This window comes from Myotis nattereri (genome assembly GCF_964212035.1).
Source record: "Myotis nattereri genome assembly, chromosome: 11".
Classification (NCBI taxonomy): domain Eukaryota; kingdom Metazoa; phylum Chordata; class Mammalia; order Chiroptera; family Vespertilionidae; genus Myotis; species Myotis nattereri.
Genome location: NC_138086.1, coordinates 64,610,789 through 64,630,519, shown reverse-complemented (window position 1 = coordinate 64,630,519; position 19,731 = coordinate 64,610,789). Strand labels below are relative to the sequence as shown.

Here is a 19,731-nt window from a genome sequence, read left to right as displayed (position 1 = left end):
TGTGCCACGAAGTCGGTATTTTGTGGAAGAGCCACACTCAAGGGGCCAAACAGCCACATGTGGCTCTCGAGCTGCAGTTTGCCGACCACTGGCCTAGAGGCATGAGAGGGCGGGCTACCTCGGTTAGAACACAAAAAAGCCCCGAGGACATCACTCCTCAATAAGTGACTTTCCATCTGTGATTGGAAGTAGAGATGGAGGAAACGAGTCAACAGCCATCTTAAACCCACCTCGTCTTAATCCTGTGATCCCAGGCCAGTCACCTCACTGTTGTCCTCCTGTCCCCATTTGCAAAACGTGGACCACACACACCTCCTCTGCACATTTCCGTGGGCGCGGTGACCACTGCACAGAGCAGGGCTGAGTCCTTGCGGGGGGACAGGCCTGGTGGACTTGGGCCCCTGCGCCCTTGTCACGGCTCTACCACTGACTTGTGTGCTGCCTTAGGGAGTGACAAAGCTCTCCCAGCCTCAGTTTCCCCTTCCGAAATGCCTGCCCGCTCTGCCTTGGACTGGCACATCGCCTGGACAGGCCTGCAGAGACTGTCTCCTCGTAGGACCGTGATGAAGGGGACACCGAAGCCACTGGGAGCCCACTCTCTCACGGGAAGAGCTATTATTCCACTCGGGCCAACCTTGTCCAGTCCCTGGGACACCCTGAGGGACCTTGCAGGGCTCTGGCTGTGGCCTCCATGTGGACTGTTAGACGAGACCACAGACCGGAGGAAATGCCCCCACCTGGGCTCTTGCCGGAACATGACCGAATGGCACCAAAAAAAAAAAACATTGATTCAAATTATCTCATCAAATTCAAGCTGCCAAGACACGGGAGACCGCAGGGCCAGGAGCCTGCCCTGAAAGGCCGGAAACCATCGCTGGGGCCAGGAACCCGTCTGTCCCGCTGGGGAAGGGCCATTCCCATGCTGCTCAGGCCGCAGAGACCCAAACCCACCAGGAGCCCCACTCGGAGGCAGGGCGGAGGCATCCCCGGCTCACCAGGACCAGCCAGACACCCCACCCAGGGGGCGAGCGGTAATGAAAGCACAGCAAGGAGGCTATTTATTTGGGCAGAGACGGCTTGGTGTTGGTTTCCAGGCCTGGCACGAGGAAGCCCTCTCAGGCGCAGGCCATGAAAAATGAATTTGGTGAGGGTTGTGCTGAGGCAGCTCAGCAGCTTCCAGCAAAAACATAAGTTAAACTGCAGGGGAAACACGGCCTTCCAGAGAGGAGGGCCAGCTATCGACCGCGTGCACCCAGGGACCAGAGCGGGCAGGGGGTGGGGGGAGGGAGGTTTGCCCAGAGGCTGGCAGAGGAAGGCGTCCCTCCCAGGCACAGGCCCCACGCTCTGAACCTTCACAGCCAGTCTTGCTGGGGCTTCCTGGACACCTGGGGGTACAGGCCCCGCCCACACTCAAGGATGTAGACCTTGGTGCTGAGGGTCACCAGAGGCCATTGGTGGGCAGTGAGGGGGCCTCAGATGCTTGGGTCATGTGATCAGCACCCCAGGGCCCCTCCCACTCACTGGCAAAGGGTTCTTTGCTTCTGGAGGTGTCTGCTTCCCCGCAGACAGAAAGCTCTCAAAGCCACCGTCGAGTGGCTGCCTCCCTCCACTCGGACCCCGCTCCATCCGCCGCGGAGCCCCCACAGTGGCAGCAGGCTGAACCTGGCAGCCATGCCAGCCCTCCAGGAGCATGGCCGGGTCTGGGTCCCTGCTCCCCAAGCCCACTCTGCTGCAGCCACGGTGCCCAGGGCCAGCAGCAGCTCCTCCCTAGCCTCTCCCCACCACCCCCCAGCACCGCCCAGGGTGGGGAGAGGGGGGGAGGGGCAATGCCAGTTCACCAACATCTCGTCTACAAACAAAGTAGACTTAACAACGCGCACCCCACAAACTAAACTACTGTGCGTACCTGATGGATGCTTTGTTGGAGAAAAGCCACCAGCTCCTCATAGCAGTTCAAATCGTAGAGTATGAGCTGAGGAGACACAAACACAGAGTGAACCGCCAGAGCCAGGAGCCGGAGGAGCACCTGGGGGTGGGGCAGGGGCGGGCGGGGACGGTGGGGCAGGTGTCCTATCCAAATCGCCACCCAGGCCAGTTCTAAGCCCAGCAGGCAGCGTCCTGAGTGGAGTGGAAAGCAGCAGATAGGAGTTTCTTTTGCTTTCTCAGGCAGATCAGGAAAAACCACTTTTAGAGAAAACATCCAACAAAGTGAGACCCTTCCTTAGGCTCTCAGGGCCACATGTGCCCAGACTCAGGTCACGTGAAACCACTCGGTAAAGCAAAGCCCCTACAGTGGCGGCCTCCTGAGGGGGGAACTCTGGGCTTGGTACAACCTCGATGTCACAGGCTGACCAACAGCCTTTTGGGGGGGCCATAAAGCCAGTTCTGGCAAGAGCCGACCACCAAAGCCCCCACCTGCCCGCCCCAGCCCCAGCCCCAGCCCCTGGAGGAGGTTCTGCTGGCGGGGCCCTCAGGGAGGGCTGGCCCTCCCCAGCTGAGGAAGGATTTACTTATATGAAAGGAGACCGTGCCCAAACCAAGCCAAGGGTTGCGTGATAATTTTCCAGAAAGCCGTACTGTTTCTAAGACTCCATCTGCTTTGTATTTCCCTGTTGGAATGAACTGCTGTGTTCCCGAAGCCCTAAAAAGGAAATGGAGACGCATGAGTCCTGTGTGTGGAAAAAGGCATGACCTTGAGCCAGGGCGAGTCCACATGTGCCATTCAATGAGGGCGGGCGGGAAGGTGGCTCCAGGGAGAGAAGGAGCCAAGGCTGGGTCCAGAGAGCACCACGAGCAGGAGGAAGGAGGGAAAGGAATGGAAAAAACAGCAGGAGAGCTTGGCATGGCCAACCCACGTCCTGGCAGGAGGAAGTCGGCCTGTCACCCACAGCCGACAGACACAGTTCCACACTCAGGGATGCTGGCTTGCCCTTGGTGCTCAGGGACGTCAGGAATCCCAGCCTCTGAGGCTCCCGCCGACCCACCAGCGTGTTTTCACAGCATCCTGGGTGCCCCTGCCGCCCAGTGAGGCCGGGCCTAGAAGCTGGGCTGGGGGTTGGGGCCCACTGTGCCATCAGCCGGCTGTGTAGCCTCGGGCCAGCCACTGCCCCTCTCTGGGCTTCTCTTTCCTAGTTTGTAAACCAGGAAGAAATTGAATTTTTGCCCCATCTGCTCTCAGGGCTGCCAGGCAGATCCTCAGGCCAGGGTTAGTACGTTAACTGGAACATGGGTACCAAGGACGAGCACTCTGTAGGATCAATAAGAATAATGGCAATACCTACACTGACATGGCACTTATATGTGCCGGACTTGTCCTGAGCATTCCACATTCATTTGTTGTTATCTATCATTTATTTACATGGATTTATGATTTACACTGATAGATCATCATTTATTATACATCATTTGATTTGTATGGACTCATTTAATTCCCTCATAATCACCAGTCATGTAATCATCACCCCCATTTTCCAGATGAGTCAACAGATGAGGCACAGAGAGGTTGAGTCAGTTGCCCAAGATCCAACAGCCAATAAGCGACAGGGCTGGGAAAAGGCAGCCCTTTACTACAGCCTGGCCACGGGGCTGGGGCCCAGTGATGCTTCCATCAGGCCGGAAGCCAGCCATCTGTGTGGATTACAAGGATGGCGCCTCCACATGGGGTAGGAGGGAGGTAGCAGGAAGGCACTGTTGGCTCCACCATCGACCACTCCCCTGAGCCCCCTCCTCTGAGGGACCCAGGCGACAGAACAAACAGAGCGTGCTTTGGGGTTGGGGCAAGGATACCAATCGGGGTGGTGGTGACTAGGTCAATTGAAGGGTTGTTTACCAAGGCTTCTGGATCAGAAAATTATAGAGGAGAGCAGGCTGCGGGTCAGAGGTTTTCTCAGGCAGGTACCACCTCTGAGAGCTCCCCAGGCATGGGGAGCAGGCAGGCAGGCAGATCTGGCCTGTCCTGAGATGAGACTGACACCTCCCCTTCCTCCCCAACCCCCCGCCAGGGCAGGGCTGCCCAGCACATCCGATGGCTCTCTGGGCCGGTCCCAGCATGGGACACAGGCAGGGGTCTGGGAGGACGCACAGCCAGCGTGACCACAGCTGAGCCAGCCCAAGGTTAAGTGGTAGCAACACAGCCCCGGCAAGCACTTACAGTGTGACCACGGCTCTCTCGTGGCCCCCAGCCCGCCACAAAATGTCCGCGATGGCCAGGGCCAGGCAGTGGGTCCTGTGGGCATTGGACGGTTGCAGCTGCCTGAGGAGGAAAAAGGAGTGTGTTTATGTCAACGGGACAGAAACCAGGGGCAGCGCAGCCCTGTGGCAGATGGCTGGTCCTTTCCTCTGCCACCCAGAGGGGCGCCCTGCAGAGCCTGGAGGTACCTCCTCCGATGAGGACCAAGGGAAGCGTCTGGAGGGAGGGGCCCTGGGCGGGGCTGGAGGAGGAGCAAAGGGACTGGAGACTTGATGGCCCTGGGGTGTGTGTAAAGGGGGGTGAGTTCTGGCAGCCCCAGGGGCCGAGCAGATGTGCCCCAGGCCTGCTGCCACTGAGGAAGGAAAGCCATCCCGGACACAGGCAAGGCACTGCCCTGTCCCAGCCATGCTCAGCGACACCTGGGCCCCAGAGACAACAGGAAATGAGACCACAGGTGCGGGGTGGGGCAGGGGAGCAGCCTGACCTGCTGGTGACTAGAAGTCGTAGGGCCAGGGGATATGGGAGAGGAAGGCTTCGAGATGAAGAGCACAGGGCGGGGATCGGGGCTGAGGGAGGCGGTTTATGTGCCTGGGAACACATCAAAAGCCCTGATGAGTGGCCGGGGCTGAGGAGAGGGTTCCGAGCCACCTGAGGGTCCTTGGCACCTGGGTGGCTCAGACCGCCCAGAGGCAGTGGCCAGGATGGGACCTGGGGAACCCTAGCGCAGGGAGCAGACTTGGGAGGGGTGCTGTCCCACAGAAGGACTCTAAGAAGGATGGGCAGTCAGTGGTGCCAAAAACTGCAGAAAATCTCTTACGAAAATAAAAGGCAACAAAGAGGCCCCTGGTGGAGGGAGGGAGGGAGGAGGGCAAAGCCAAGCAGGGCGCCCCCTTCGTCCCCGCCCAGGACTCTGGCGCTGCGCTCCCTCATGGCTCCAGCACCTGCGAAGGCGGCAGGCTATCATCTCCTGGTCAGAGGGGAAGCCTGAGGCACAGAGACTAAACGCCCCACCTAAATCACACAGCAAAGATGGGAAGTCCTACCACAGCACCCAGGGACGGGGAGAGCGTGGACAATGGCCGCCCGTCCGGGGCACGTGGCTTTGAGAACCAGCCTCCCTTTGCCTCCAGCCTGTCCGTCCAGCACTGGGCTCCTGGCTACAGACCCTCCAGCCTCCGAGTTTCTACACAGCCGTCCTCATTCTCTCCTGGGCTTCCACTTGGGCTCTCCACCCTTCCCTGCGCTCCGCCAGCCTCCTCCTCATGTGAGACCCAGGCTCCCAGAAAGCACGGTGGGGCTGCGGCAAGGGCAGCGGTTGGGCCTGGATTCCACTCTGGCTCCCGGGCCCTGGGAAGCCCCTTGCCCTTGCTGACTGTCACCTCTCCACCTGTAAACAGGCACTGGGCCCGATGCCCCTAAGCATGCCATCCTGCCATTTCCCTGGCCCCGGGGCAGACGGGTGCGCCCACCTATGTGTGTACAGCTGAAAATCAAGGGGAAGGGGGCGATGTGATCTGTCACCCAGACTACTGCCACCAGGTAACTTGGTGTCGGCCCTCACGGCCAGGCCTCAGTGACCAGGATGGTCCTCATTGCCTTGCTCAGCAGACACACACTTATCAACCTCCTACATGCATCTCGCACCTGGCCGGGCTCTTACACAAGAAGTCTCTTTCAGAGTCTACAGCCCCCGAAGTGCAGGCTGAAGGCCCTTGTCTGGGCCGGGGTGGGAGAGGGAAAATAATTCATTCTGCGGTGGCCTAAACCACCGAGTCTTTCAGAGGTGCTTCTGCCCGACTTACCTTAGAACAGCCTGACCCCCACTCTCCCAGGCCCACTAGCCCGAGTTCACAGCGAATGCAGAAGCCAGCTGAGTGCAGGCTGCCTAGTCCATCTGCTCCCACTCACAGTCCAAGCTGCCGGGGTGGGTGGGAGGAAGGCTGGCCCGGGGCCACTGGACCTGGGGTCCAAGCCGGGCTCTGCTCTGTGTCTGGAGGGGTCTCGGACAAGTGTCCCTCCATCTCTGGGCCTCAGATTCCCCGACGTCAGAAGGAAAGTGAAGGTGAGAGGACAGCGTCTTGCCCACGGCCCGCCAGGCTTGCAGGGCACTGAAGGCTGGCCACCCTGCCCACCAGCTGAGGCTGGCACAGCCCTCCTCGAGTGGAAAAACACGGCGTCCTACTGCCCGCACTGTCCTCCAGGACAGAAGAGAAGTCAGCTGCCGGCCTGATGGGATGAGTCTTAATGAAGCCAGACATCCCACAGCAGAACACGGGCCCTGCCAAGAAGCCTTCATTTGAGCATGCCTTCCCGGGAGGGCACGTCACATCCACCGTGCGGCTTTCACAGAAACAGTTCCCCAACCATCGGTCAGTCAGTGGAAGGCAGACCCGGCACAGGAACCCCCGACACAGGCAGCGAGCGCGGAGCCCCTCCGGGTCCACAGGAGCTGAGCCCCAAGCTGCCATCTGCAGGCGCTGCGAGGTGGGCCGTGCCAGGGTTCCTGAGGAGAAGGCGTGTGCCGCCTTTTTTTTAAGCCGGGTCATTTCTGACATCCTGGAATCTCAGAGTCAGAAGGGAGCGCTGAGGCCTCACACCCAACCCAGCACACAGCCTGTGCGAGATCATCAAGGACCCCATCCATCAGTGTTAAAATTGAAGCAATACATCAACTTCAAGAGGAGCTGGGCCCGAGAGCAGTCCCTGCAGAGATGCCAGGTGAGGGGGGCCCCAGGTACTTGCTGTGCTCGTCTATATTCTTCTCTATTGACTTTTTCCAGATTAGGAAAGAGGGGTGGGTCTGTCGAGAAGCCCCCCCATAAAACACAGAGCCACCCATTGGTCACCGAGAGGCCATCTGGTGTCCAGCACTCAGGAGCCTCAGACCCAGACTCAGAGGTGGGCTCAGGCCTCCCCACCTCTCTGGCTCTCCCGTCACCAAGTCTCCTCTAGGGCACAGCAGGGCGACAGGCAGGGCGCCGCGTGCCAGGCTTGGCTCTGCCACGGATGCCAGGTGTGACCCTGGGCAAGCATCTTTGCCTCTCTGGACCTCAGTTTCCCCATATGCACCTTGGCAAGAGACACCCATGGTCCTACTCACTCGCACAGCCCTTGGGGATTTACAGAGGTGTTGGTTTGCAGTCAGCCTTAGGCAGGACAGATTCGCAGACGAAGATGGTGAGGCCCTGCTCCCCCACAATGCCAGGTCCCTAGGCCCCAGTCTCACACTCTCTTTAGCAGCCCCAGCCTGGGGACAGGCTAAGGAGCACAGAGCCAGGCACCCCCCACCCCGGGTCTCAGCACCTACAGGCTGCACTCAGGCCAGCTTGGCAAAGGCAGCTTCCCCTGGCCTCTGACCTGCAGGGCCTCGCCTCAGCACAGCACCAACTCGGATCCTGCTGGCTCACCCCTCCCCCCTCCGTCGCCCGCGCTCATTCCCTTGGCCTTTGCTCGACCCAAGTCATAGCCTGAACCCAGGAGGCTCTCCATCTAATCAGCGCTTACACAGACAGACACCTGTCAATATAAACAGCCTGAGTCCGTGCCAGGGGCTGACCGCGGGCAGTGGGAGGTACAACCTCACTTCCCGCAGCTGCACAGTTTTCTTCCACCCACAGCCCCAACCTGGATGGCTGCCTGCCTCCCGGGCCCTGGCTCTTGTCTCTGGTATGCAGAGCAGAGCTCAACCCCAAAGTTGTGCCTGGATCGGGGGTCTCTCACATCCCCTGAGTGGGCATGCAGTGGGCAATAAGGAACCAAGCCTGCCTAGTGCCCCGGGCAGACACAGCATTCCTGGCACCAACTTAAAAGCCTCGCCCTGACTACTGACCCACAACTTTCTCAGAAGCCCGAGTCCAAGTTCAAAAGCAGCTCCAAAGGGATATGGGGCTGAGAGGAGTTGTAAGACTTCTCCCACGAGGGCCAAGGCCAAGGCTTGACCCCAGCAGGCGGCCAGGCCCCCAGGCCCCTCTGGCAGCCTGGCCCTGACCCATCCGCCAGCCCCAGTCTCATCCTGCCCCTCCAAAGCCTGCCCTGGCCATCCCAGGCCACTCTCAGCTCCCCGGCTCTGCTGTCCCCGCCCTCAGCCCCTGCACACATGGTTCTCTTTACCGGAGCACCGTTCCCCTTTCCTCCCTGTTAGTCTGGATAACTGTGCATTTGTCCACACCTTCATTCAACAAAAGTCCTGAGGGCCTTTCCGGTGGAGCAGGCCCTGGGCTGGATGCCTGTGGGCCAGGCAACCCAGGAAGGCCCGGGTCCTCTTGCAGCCAGTGTCTGAGGTGCGGGCTGTGGGTGGACAATGACAGGTAGCACCATGGATGAACAGGGCACTGATCGGGGGCGGGGGCTTGGAGGCAGGCCGGGTTTGTCTTGAATGGGGAGATCTGGGAAGGCCTCCCTGAAGCCATGGCCTCTGGGCAGTGAGAAGCCAGCAAGGGCCGGAAGGAGTATGAGGCATCTGCTGGAAAGGGAAACTGAGGGAGGAACAGGCATGTGGGAGGAGGTGTGAGAAGAGGAATCAGGCCTGTTCATCCCCCGCTCTCGGTGAGATGAAATGTCACTCCTCCAGCAGCTGCGGACCCTCCTCATGTCCAGGTGAACCCCTAGCGCCCTGCATGTCCCCTGTAGCCTCCTGCCTGTTTGTCTGGCTCTTGCATTCAATTAGAGGAGCCATGAGGGCAAGGCCACGGCTATCTCATTGAGCCCCATCTTCCACCAAGCACCTGCTAAGTCCTCCCCGCACGCTTCCTTCCAGTGCAAGAAAGGGAGCGAGGCAGGTGGGGACGGGGTGCTCAGAGGGAACCCCTGCACCTTGCAGGCAGCCAGGGACCCTTGCTGAGCACATCCCACTGGCCAGCCAGGAGCGCTCCTGAACATCGCGCATTGTGCTGGTCTTAGGGAGGGTCAACGGCAGGCTCTCTGCCCATGACGGACACTCAAGCTGCCCACCCTCGGCTGAGCTGGGCTCCCAGAGCAGGCCATGGAGGGTCCGACACATGGAGGCAGCGAGGGTCGGACCTGGGAGAATGGGTGGGCGGGGTGTCTATAGAACAAGGACCAGTGAGTAGTTGCTGTGCTGATTAGAGTGATGCTGTGCTCATGGTCAGCACTCTGACTTGAGGAAAAACACTTTGGTTATCACTCTGTAAAGCAACTGGACAAACTCCACTATTGGACAAGTTACGAAATGCCAAGCAGGAGTCGCTACCTTCACTCGGACCCTGCCTAAGGCAAACGCACCGAAGCCAGCAGTTTCATCTGCACCGAGCTTGGCTGACCGGCTGGGGAGCCGCCATCTCCCAGGAATCGGAACCTGAACAAATGCGAATGGGCTGTGTTGTCTTTATAGCACTCAATCTCAAAAAACTAAAAAAGGCGATGACACGGCGAGTTTAAAAGACAAGTGCTTTCCACTCCAGTTCAGGAACTGGCAAAACCAAACCGAGACTTTAGAGTCCGTTTAACTGGACTCTGGGGAGGAGAATGGAGGGGTCCATCTCCTGGCAGGAGGCTCTCGGGGTGCTGGGTGATGCAGTCGCCGTGTGTGGTTGGGCGACAGTTCGTTAAGCAGAACGCGGAGGAGCCGAGCAATTGGATTGTGCGTTTTTCTGCATGTGAGTCCTATTTCAACGAAAACAAGAAGCTAGTAGCTGGGCAGGGAGGAGAGGGAAGCAGGCGGCTCTTCCCGAGGCCGTGGGGCCGGCCCGGACAGCACTGCGCCATCCTCTGTCTCTGCACCACCCACGGGGCAGGAGTCCGGCTCTCTAGCCATCCATCCGCTGGCAGAGCATTTCCGGAGCACCGACACTCCTTATCTTGTGCCTGCACAGAAATGTCCAGACAAGTCTGCCGAGTGAGTGGGAGTGAGCCTGCGGTGCCGTGTGCACACGATCTGTGAGCTGGAAAATAGGTGGCAGGAGGGCGTGGAAGCCAGTTCCCTGGGGCTGGGACGTTGGCAGAGGTGAGGTAACGCGGGAGGGAGGCGAGCCCTGGGCTTGGGGCAGGGTCAGCGGGGTGGGTGGGTGTGGACGGCAGTCGGGCTGCTGCACGCGGCTTTGGAGGGAGGGTGGCCCCAGTTCCGACGCCGTCCCACAGCCGATGGCCACGTGGACAGCACTTAGCAACCTCCCTGCCTCTAGACAAATGCACACAACTCATTTCCCGGGTCGCACAGGCCGTGTTCACCGGCCCCCATTCCCCTCGCCAGCTCGAGGACACGCCGGGCCCTGCCTGTGGTCCTGGACACTGGGCAGCCTCTGGGGAAGGAGGCCGCAGGAATGGGCGCTCACTTACCGAGCGCAGTCAGCGTCGCCGGCTCCTTCAAACAGCAGTTTCTGCAGGACACAGCCTTGGACCGCCGCCAGAACCCCGCAGGGGCCACCCTGCAACGAAGGGCACCCATTAGTGCCAGCAGGAAGTGGCCCAGGGCAGAGCCGTCCGTTCCTACAGAACCAGCTCTGCCCACAGGTGACAGCCCACGGGGCCTCTCCAAGCCCGACCTCGGAAACAGGGGTCTCTGACATGGTGGCTCCTTCCACACTATGCTGACCCCCCGTCACAGAGAGGGGACGGCCAAGGCCCCGGCAGCCGTCGCTGGAGGGAGGAGGGCGTCGGCAATGTCTGATGGGAGGAAAGTGACTGCACAGCCAGCCAGGGGCGTCACCATAGGTTCCCAGTCACCCAGGGAAACGTGTCCGTGTCCATGGGCAGCGGGTGCCAAATGCCTCCCTGGCCTTCAAGGCCCACCCTGGAGGCCACCTCCTCCAGGAAGCCTCGCCCCACCATCCTCGCTGAAGAGCGCCCCTTTGCAGCCTCCGCTTACATGTGCTCACTTCTGCCCACGGAGGCCTGCAGCACCCAGTAGGTGTGGCTTGTCCCCTCCCACGTCAGCCTGAGAAGGCTCCCGAAGAGCTCATCCCTAGAGACATCAACAAGTCAAGGACTGACAGGGCAGCAGGCTGTGGGGGTGCTGAGCGTGGCCACACTGGGGACAGAGCTGGCTGTCTTGGGGTTCTTCCCCAGGCGGTGTGGGGCAGAGGGAGGTTCCTGGGCCTTGAGAAATGGAACCCAGTTAAACTGCGGGATTGACAGGACCTTTGGGCCCTTAAAGTGCACATCCTGGGAGATGGGTATAAGCCGTGTTCAAATCTGCCACAATGCACCTGTGTTTCTGTCTTATCACACCGCCCCTCACACCTCTGTTTCTCACTTTCCGCAGCCACTGGACTTTCACATGGCCTCCCCCTTTCCACCCACCCCCCGCTTTGTCCAGGCTCCCCCTGCCTCGAGTCTCCCTTATCCTGAAAAACCATTTCTCTAGACGCAGCCTAATAAGGACGCTCTCTGGTGCCCGCCAGATGCGGGGACTCCTCGCTTCAGAGGGGATTCCGGCGCCGCAGTGCTCACAGGAAGGGGGGCGCCTCAGTCCTGCTCGGCAGCCACCGAGCTCCTGCCAGGTGACAACCAGCAAATGTGGGGCTGGCCGGCACTAGACGGCCCAGGTAACATTCATAGGGTTTAACCAACTGGGATGCATGCCACCCCCGGCCATGAGGGGCCTGCAGTAAGGTCCTGGGGAAACGCGAAAGCGACCTGCCTTGTTCTGCACGATGCCATATTTTAACGAGGCTGCATCACTGAAGGAAAAACTCTGCAGCTTCCACTCTTCATTGAAACAGCAAAAGCTGGAACCAAACAGAAGGGTCTTCATGTCCTGTCAAGAGAAGAGAGCGTTTTACTGCTGCTTTGAAAGTAAACAGTGCCCTGCCCAGGGGTTCCCACAGGAGCTGCTGTGGGATTCGGCAGGGCCGTCCATTCTCAGGAAAGCTGTCTATTTCTTTTTATCTTGCAAACCCATTCTTCTCACACTGGAGGAAATAAAATCAGCCCTGAGGTCGTCTTCTGGAACATCTGTAATCCAAACCAGCGTGTGCTGACCCAGGCCAAAACCTTTTTAGGTTCCTTAGAGGAAACGTGAGACACAAAATGTTAGTTCTACATGGGAACTTGGAGGTTCTTGACTGCACATTGTAATCGCCTACGAAGCTCTTAACAGTCCTGATGCCCAGGCCGCGTGCCAGGCACACGGCATCGGAAACCCTGGGAGTCAGGCTCCGGGGTCTGTAATCGTAAACCTCCCAGGCGATTCCAGTGTGCAGCCAAGGTTGAGAACTGGTGCTGTAGGACAGGCTCAGCAAACCCACAGGCCAAATCCGGCCCCCACTTGCTTTATAAATAAAGTTTTATTGACACACAGCCATCAATGCCCATTTGTTTACCATACTGTCTATGTCTGCTTTTACATGGCATTGGCAGAGTTGAGCGACTGCAACTGAGAGCCAAAAATATACTACCTGTGAGCTGGGCCCTAGGTCTGGGTCTTTAGAGAAAAAGTCTGCCAATCCTGCGCTGGTATAACCCTCTCCACATGTAAGAATCTCCTCAACACCACCACCCAAGAGTGGTCCCCAAGATCTTGGCTGGAACACCGCAACCACCCAGTGAAGGAGGTCCCACCATCTCCCAAGGCTCTGTCTTCTCTAAACTTCTGACTGACATTGAGCTCACAGTTAAGCTCCCATCAACTCAAGCCCCACCCTCCAGAGCCCCAGAAGTGCCAACCCCTCCCCACTGCCTGCCCCTGGACAGGAAGGCAGAGCCTCTCCCCGGATGCCCACTCCTCGTGCTGGCTACTTCCTCGCTCTCTGCCATGGCTGTACATCAGGGACCTCTGAAGATGCCAGCATGTGGGTTCCGAGGCCACCTCTGCAGACCCCCTCCCTGGCTGAGATCTTTCCCACAAGCTCCGATTATTTCTCTCTAACAGGGCTTTTTTCTTTTCACGACGTACAAGGAAAATCTCTGTGACAGAGCATTTGTCCCCATGTCATCAAAGGAGGGTTGGCTGCACAGGATGGGGGTTGGGGGGAGAGCAGGGTCATCCGTCAGGGTAGGTTCCTTGCACCAACTACCACCATCCATGTACTTGAACCTAGTTTCCCAAGAGCCTAGAACCAGAGAGACCTGAGTATTCAGGCTGAAGCCCGTGTCTGTTCCCTTTAATCACAGGACAGCCCCCAGCTAGGCTGTGAGGGCCCAGGTCCCAGGGCCAGAGCCAGAAGGCCTGGACCCACCTTTTCTGTGGGGCCTCAGGTGTTCCAGCTGCCCTTGGAGATGCTATGGCTGAGTGGTCTCTTACGGCCTCTAAGGACCCTTCCGCGGTCTGGAACCACAGCCCAGTGGCTACAGACAGCCAGAGCACTTCCCCCAAGGTCAGGGCCATAGCACACCTCTGACCCTTTGTGGTTTCTACAGAAGGAAGGAAAGGGGAAGGAAGGGGAGGGAAACACTCTAGAAAAATCTCTGACTTTTGATCTGTGTGTGATCTGGGGAGTAGGAAGAGAAGGGGGTCAGCTGTGTCCCAGAGTTTACATCTTCCTCCTGGAATCTGGCTGAAAAGCCAGTGACAGAAGCAGGAGCAGAATTCATCCCACAGCCAAGGGGCAGGGTGAGGCCACCTGGCAGCCGAGATGGTATGGAGTCCTGGGCACCCTGCTGAGGAGGCTGTAAAGCCGGGAACCTGCCCCCTGGGTCCCAGCGTCCTTCGAGGAGACCAGGGTGCGAGCCCAGAGGGTGCTGAAGAATTGCTGACGCCTCCCTGCCCTTCCTCACTGGAACCAGCCTGGGCCCAGAGACGAGTGCAGGAGCAGGGCCAGTCTAATGAGGGCAACTATCCCATGACCCCCCAGCTCTGGGGCCACTGCAGATGCCATGGGGCTGCTCAGGGACAAAAGAGCAGGGCCTTAGAGCGTTTGATGGGAGGAGGTTGAGACCTGTCGGTTCGGGGAGAGTTGGGAGCTGCCAGGACTAGGCCCCCATTTTCCTGATTCTCATTCAGGTTTTCTTTTACATCCACCCAAATGCCCAGTTAAACAACGACTGAGAGGCTATACTGAGATGGATGGAGCCACAAAGATCAAGATCACCTCATTCACACCAATTCTAATCAAACCGTCTTCATTTCACACACCCCCATTGCCACCCATTCACATCGAGATGTATCAACTCGCACTTTTAAGTCGGCACCTGCCTTTGCCACTGAGGGGTCGATTGGCTTTGATGCTATGTGCAGCCTGAGCGCTGATGGGACTGGAGCGAGAGTGACTTCCTCCCGTATCGGCTCGTCCTCCACATCCTCCACATCCTCTGAAAGAGAAGGTGGCACGTGAGCTCCTGGTTATAACTCATGGAGAGCAGAGCGTGAAGTCACTTAACCCCAAGGGTGTGATGAGTTCCGAGGGCTCTGAGTGAAAGGCGGTCCCCCCCGCCCCTCCCCCCGCCCCCCCCCCCCCGCCTCTCCCCTGGGAGAAGGAGGCAGAGTGAGTCAGCCCCTGCTCCGTGCCCAAACCCCATGCTGGCCCCTGCCACAGGGCTGCTGGCCTGGGACACGGCTACGGTCCCCTGAAAAGCTCTGCTGGTGGGCACACGGTGGAAGAAGTGCCTGGGGCCCAAGCCATCGAGTCGAGCCCAGAAAAGCCTTGCTCAGACACATTTCTTAGGGAAGGTGGGCATGATGCACAAGTGTGTCCCCTGAGGACAAACTTGAAGAGGGCAGAATTAGCACAGGAAATGCCACATTCCTGATAAAATAATAACAAATCATCACTGTTGTAGCTTTCATTTATTAACTACTCATGTTTTATCACCTAAGCCTCATAGCAGCCCCACGAGGGAGTAATTATCATACCGCCCCTCCCATTTTCAGATGAGGAGACTGAGGTTTGAGAAGGTAAGTCACATGGATGGGAACTGGCAGAGACGGGATAAACCCGCAGGCCGACTGCTCATTGGCCTGCCTTCCTGCCAGTCAGATGTCCCTGGACCTCCAGCCAGCAGGGACCTAGGCCACATCCCAGATACAGTCTCCTACAGCTGCAGTGACTGAGGCCAGGACAGACCCCGCGTCAGCCTTGGCGCACCAGACTGTGTCCTCCCAGGGCCGAGCTCCCTCCCTCCATCCCCAGGGCCGCAGCCCTTCCCAGACCTCAGATGAAGGCCCCAGTGAAAACCACCCAAGGCAATTATGCTGGCAAAGCTGGCTGTCTGCAGAGAGCCTCTGGGCCTCCTGTTTTTCTTCCCGTTTCCTCAAGGTTAAAGGGTCATGTAAAAGCTCACCGCACCGAATAGATATGGACATTCTTTCCCACAATTCTGTGCCTCTAGGACTATAGACATGTCACTGTCCCTGCCCCATGTCTTCTAGAGATGGTTTCCAAAGGCCAACAGCCCAGGACACAAGTCTCATATCTTATTCTATAACCTCCCTTTCTGCCCTGGCGGAGGGCCAGGCACAGCATGAGGCCAAGGCCTAGGGGCTCGGTACACCAAGATGAGACAGAGTCTACCTTCAGTCTGAAAAGAATGCTTTAATAAGTCAGGGATTTAAATGAGAACCTTTCATATTTAGGGTTTCTGAAAAGCCACCGTGACCATGGCCTTACAAACACACCCTGAAATAAAGACCAGATGTTCACCCAGCAACATGCAAGGGGCTTAAAAACATGGCATTGGGCAGAGAAAGTAAGAAAGCAGAGGAGGTTTATATCCATTACAAATACATGAACACAAGATAACACTACACATTTTTCAAGGACATGCACAAAAAAAAGATATCAACTAAATACACGAGAATGGTGGCTGATGGAGGAGAGGATCATTGGAGTTTGGGGGTGGGGCCAAAGGAAAATAAGGAAGGAAAGGCAAGAGGGAGGGAGGGAGGGAGGAGGAGGAGAAGGAAGAGGAGGAGGAGGAGGAGGAGGAGGAGGAGGAGGAGGAGGAGGAGGAGGAGGAGGAGGAGGGCAGGCTTTGCAAAGGTCGATAGTGAGAATTTTTGCTGGAGGAGCAGAAATAACTCTACTATAGAGCCCAGAGGCCCAAAACAGAGGAAGAGAGTGATGCCCCCAGGCCTGAGGGCTCCTAGCAATGCCTTGGGCCAGATTGTTTCCTGGGGGAAAGAAGGGGCAATATTTAAGCCTGCTTGGAGGCTTCTGTCTAGTCTGGGTTGTCCGGGCTGCACCGGGCTATGCTTGGGCCCATGGACCGTCTGGAGGTGGAGGCTGGGGCCCAGGGGAGGCAGAGCGGGTGGCGGCCCCAGGAGGAGGCAGCCCGCCTTGGCTTCTGCCAGGAGGACGTTGGCCCCTGTTCAGGACCACATAGCAGGCCGCGGGCCCAGATGCGGCGGGACCGCCGTGCAAGGGAAAAACAAAGCACTGCCGAGTGACATGCTGGCCAAGCAGACAAAACCGGCTGCAATGCCGGTGGTTTGAGAATTCTATTTTTAAGGCCCTGGCATAGATATCCGGTTAAAGAGAAGCAAGGGATTTGGTTTCCTATCCCATTCATTTGTCCCTTGGAGGAAATCATATGTAGAGGGTAATATATAACAGAGGCCCCATCGGTCTTTTCCCAGGTGCCCATGGGTATTTCCTGGAAGTGACCAACACCCCTGGCTCGAGTCTCAGCATAGCACCCCTCAGGTTTCGGTCGATAGCAGACTCCATCCTCACCCTCCACCAGGGGCCCTTCCCCACACACCACACTGCACCGTGTCTGGATCATCCTGCTTCCAGAATGTCTCCTCCTTGCCCGCCCTTTCCCTCACTGTTACAGGAGAATGTCATTGTCTTTCCTCTCTGAAATCAATAAATATACACACATATTATAAATATATATATATGTATATATATATATATATATTATGTGTGTGTATATATATATATAATATGTGTGTGTATATATATAATATGTGTGTATATTTATGTGTCTTTATATATATGTGTATATATATAATATATATTGTATATATATAATATGTGTATATATAATATATATTGTATATATATAATATGTGTATATATTTATTGATTTCAGAGAGGAAAGAAGAGAGATAAAAACACCAATGATTAGAAGAATCATTGATCAGCTGCCTCCTGCACGCCCCCTACTGGGGACCAAGCCCACAACCCAGACCATGACCTCCTGGTTCATGGCTCAGTGCTCACCCACTGAGCACACCAGCCAGGTTCTTTTCTATTTGCTCATGAAGCATTTTATTCACCTTGTGCCAGGGATTATGAGGGACAAGAAGGGGTGAGGCCTGAAACATCGTCCCTGCCTTCAGGGAGATCCATGCCTAGAAGGGGAGACAGCCCCAAACGGGTAATGCAAGGTCATTAAGTGCTAGAATGGAGAAGAGCGCAAGGGTCTTGAGAGCAGAGGGGAGGGGCAGGTAATTCTTCCTTTGAGCAGGTCTCCCCATATAGAACAGGGCCAATCACCTCTTCTCTGGACTGTTCCAGAGCCCTCACCAGTCTCCCAATGTCCAGGCTCTTACTCCTAGAATCTACCCCGCCCCCCCCCCCCCCCCCCCGCAGTGATGGCCCCCCACAGCCCAAGCGCTGCTGGCCAGCACAGCCTCTGCTTGCTGGCTGACCATTCAGTCACCCTCCAGCACAGCGCTCAGCACAGGCCTTGACCAGCATGGCCCTCCTTCCCGTCCTCCTCGCCCAGCACCCCACTGCTTCCCTTCCGGGCAGGTCGCCTCAAGCCAACCTCTCTCACACCCAGGCCTGGTCTATGAGGCTCGTGTCACACCTCTACTTGGCAAGACTTTGCCATCCTTCACAGCCCAGTCTGGATCCCACCTCACTATGGAAACTTCTAGAACCCGCCACAGAACCTGCAGTGGCCCAGAACTGTGGGTGTGCTTCCTGCGCTGCTGTGGAGGCCACTCTCTTCCTTGGTGCCACCCAGCCCTGCCTGCAAGTAGGAAGGCCCTCTATTCCCCTCCCCCTCCTGCAGGCCTGAGCTGAACCCAGGAGAGTGAACTGGGTGGGCAGAGCGTGCTGTTCCTCTAACCGGATGTGGCTCCTGTTTCTGCCCCCGCCCAAACCTCTCCCTCTCTCTGGGTGACGGGTTCCATGGGCTCTTCTATCTCCTCCTTTTCTAAGCCCCCAGCGGGGCTGCCTCCCTCTGGAAAACACGCCCGTGCTTCAAAGAGCCGGGTTCTGGGAGATTCGCTAAAAGCCTTCCTTCCACGAGAAGCCCGTGGGACCTGAAGGCCCAACGGCTTCGCCTTATGTTCAGACAGGAGGGGCTCTCAGAGGAAAATCTTCCACTGAGGCTGCTTAGAAAGGCTCCGACGCCAGCGCTTCCTGGCTCCGTGCTCCGGTCTGCTCCTGTCTGCACAGCCGTGCACCGAAAGGGCCTTCCCGGGTGGCCCAGCGGGCGGCCCAGCAACCCCACCTGCCCCTCCTGGTGATTCAAACCCCGAGGCACTTCTGGAGCAGCAAAGCAGGATACACACTCCCTCAGAGGCCTGCCCTGCCTTTCAGCCTCTTCAAAGCAAAGCCTCAGATGGCACGTCTCACAGTCAATTCTAAGGACCCCGCTTTCTGCTTCAGTTTAAAAGGGAGCCTTACACGGGGAGGAAAGTGTGCGCACAGCTCTTATGTGCCAAATGGCCCACAGGTAGATCGCTGCTTCCAGAGGAAGAGCAAATGTAAAAGGCACAAGCCCCATCCTCGCTGTCTGGTGGGCAGCTGCCATTCTCCATCTACCACTGCCTTTGACAGGCCCTGCAGACACACCTGGGGGGCGGGGAGGGGGTGGGGGGAGGGTAGAGAATTACAGAGAGAGGGAACACTGCTTCAAGACTAACGCGTGCATGCGGAGTTAGGGGGTCTACATACGCGCAATGCACCCAGCTGAGCGTGCCCTATGCACCTCCCTGCTCTTATGTCACCTCAATCACACACTGATAAGTGTTGCATGGGAATGGACTTCCCAGGCACAGCTGGGCCAACATGTTGACTGAGACGGTCTTCTGGAGGCCTCTGTGGGTTCTGAATGGCCCTAAGAACCTCCAAATGCAGAAAAGGCTCCTCAGGCCCCCAGGGTGGACCCAGAAATGCACAGACTTCTTACGTTTCTCCAGGAGGGAAAGACGGGCGGTGCAAGAAGACAGCAACCAAACAGGAGCTTGCTCTGCTCCCAGCCAGCCATCCTTCCTGAGGTCAGGGGGGAGAAAGGAGCCGCCGCCCCGCCAAGAGAGGGCCCCACCACCCGCCACCTCCCAGGCAGAGCACGAGAAGACCCCTGGGCCCTGGCGGGCAAAGCCCGGAGGCCAGAGTCACACCTACCGAGCTGCAGGGCCGCCAGCTCATCATCGACCTTGCAGGGCACTGGTACCTGATGTTTCCTAGAAAAGAAGAAAACGTCACTGTACCGGGGAGGACAGCAGAGAGATACCAAGGGCAGAGCGCGCTAGAGGGGGTTCAGGAGACGGGTTCCCCCCAGCCTGGCCCTCCACTCTGTGTGTGCCTTGTACTGGTCACTCTCCCTCTCTGGGCGACAGGTTCCATATTGGATGGACCAAATAGTCTCCAAGGTGCCTTCCAATGTTGTTACACACACACACATACTCCCCCCCCACCTCACACACACACACACACACATACTCCCACTGCCCCCCATCTCTCTCT

The 19,731-nt window shown here is 57.7% G+C and overlaps 1 protein-coding gene across 1 annotated transcript in view; it reads right to left on the bottom strand.

The window, feature by feature from the left end:
- The window catches only part of MINDY4 (MINDY lysine 48 deubiquitinase 4), a 92,012-nt gene that overhangs the window by 32,452 nt on the left and 39,829 nt on the right, over positions 1-19,731 (bottom strand). Inside the window, exons 6-12 of the mRNA XM_081102150.1 lie at positions 19,390-19,448; positions 14,280-14,395; positions 11,787-11,903; positions 10,484-10,572; positions 4,151-4,252; positions 2,578-2,641; positions 1,907-1,972 (exon numbers count right to left, since the gene is read on the bottom strand). Coding sequence (XP_080958276.1) covers positions 1,907-1,972; positions 2,578-2,641; positions 4,151-4,252; positions 10,484-10,572; positions 11,787-11,903; positions 14,280-14,395; positions 19,390-19,448 — 613 coding nt within the window. The remainder of the gene's footprint in view (positions 1-1,906; positions 1,973-2,577; positions 2,642-4,150; positions 4,253-10,483; positions 10,573-11,786; positions 11,904-14,279; positions 14,396-19,389; positions 19,449-19,731) is intronic.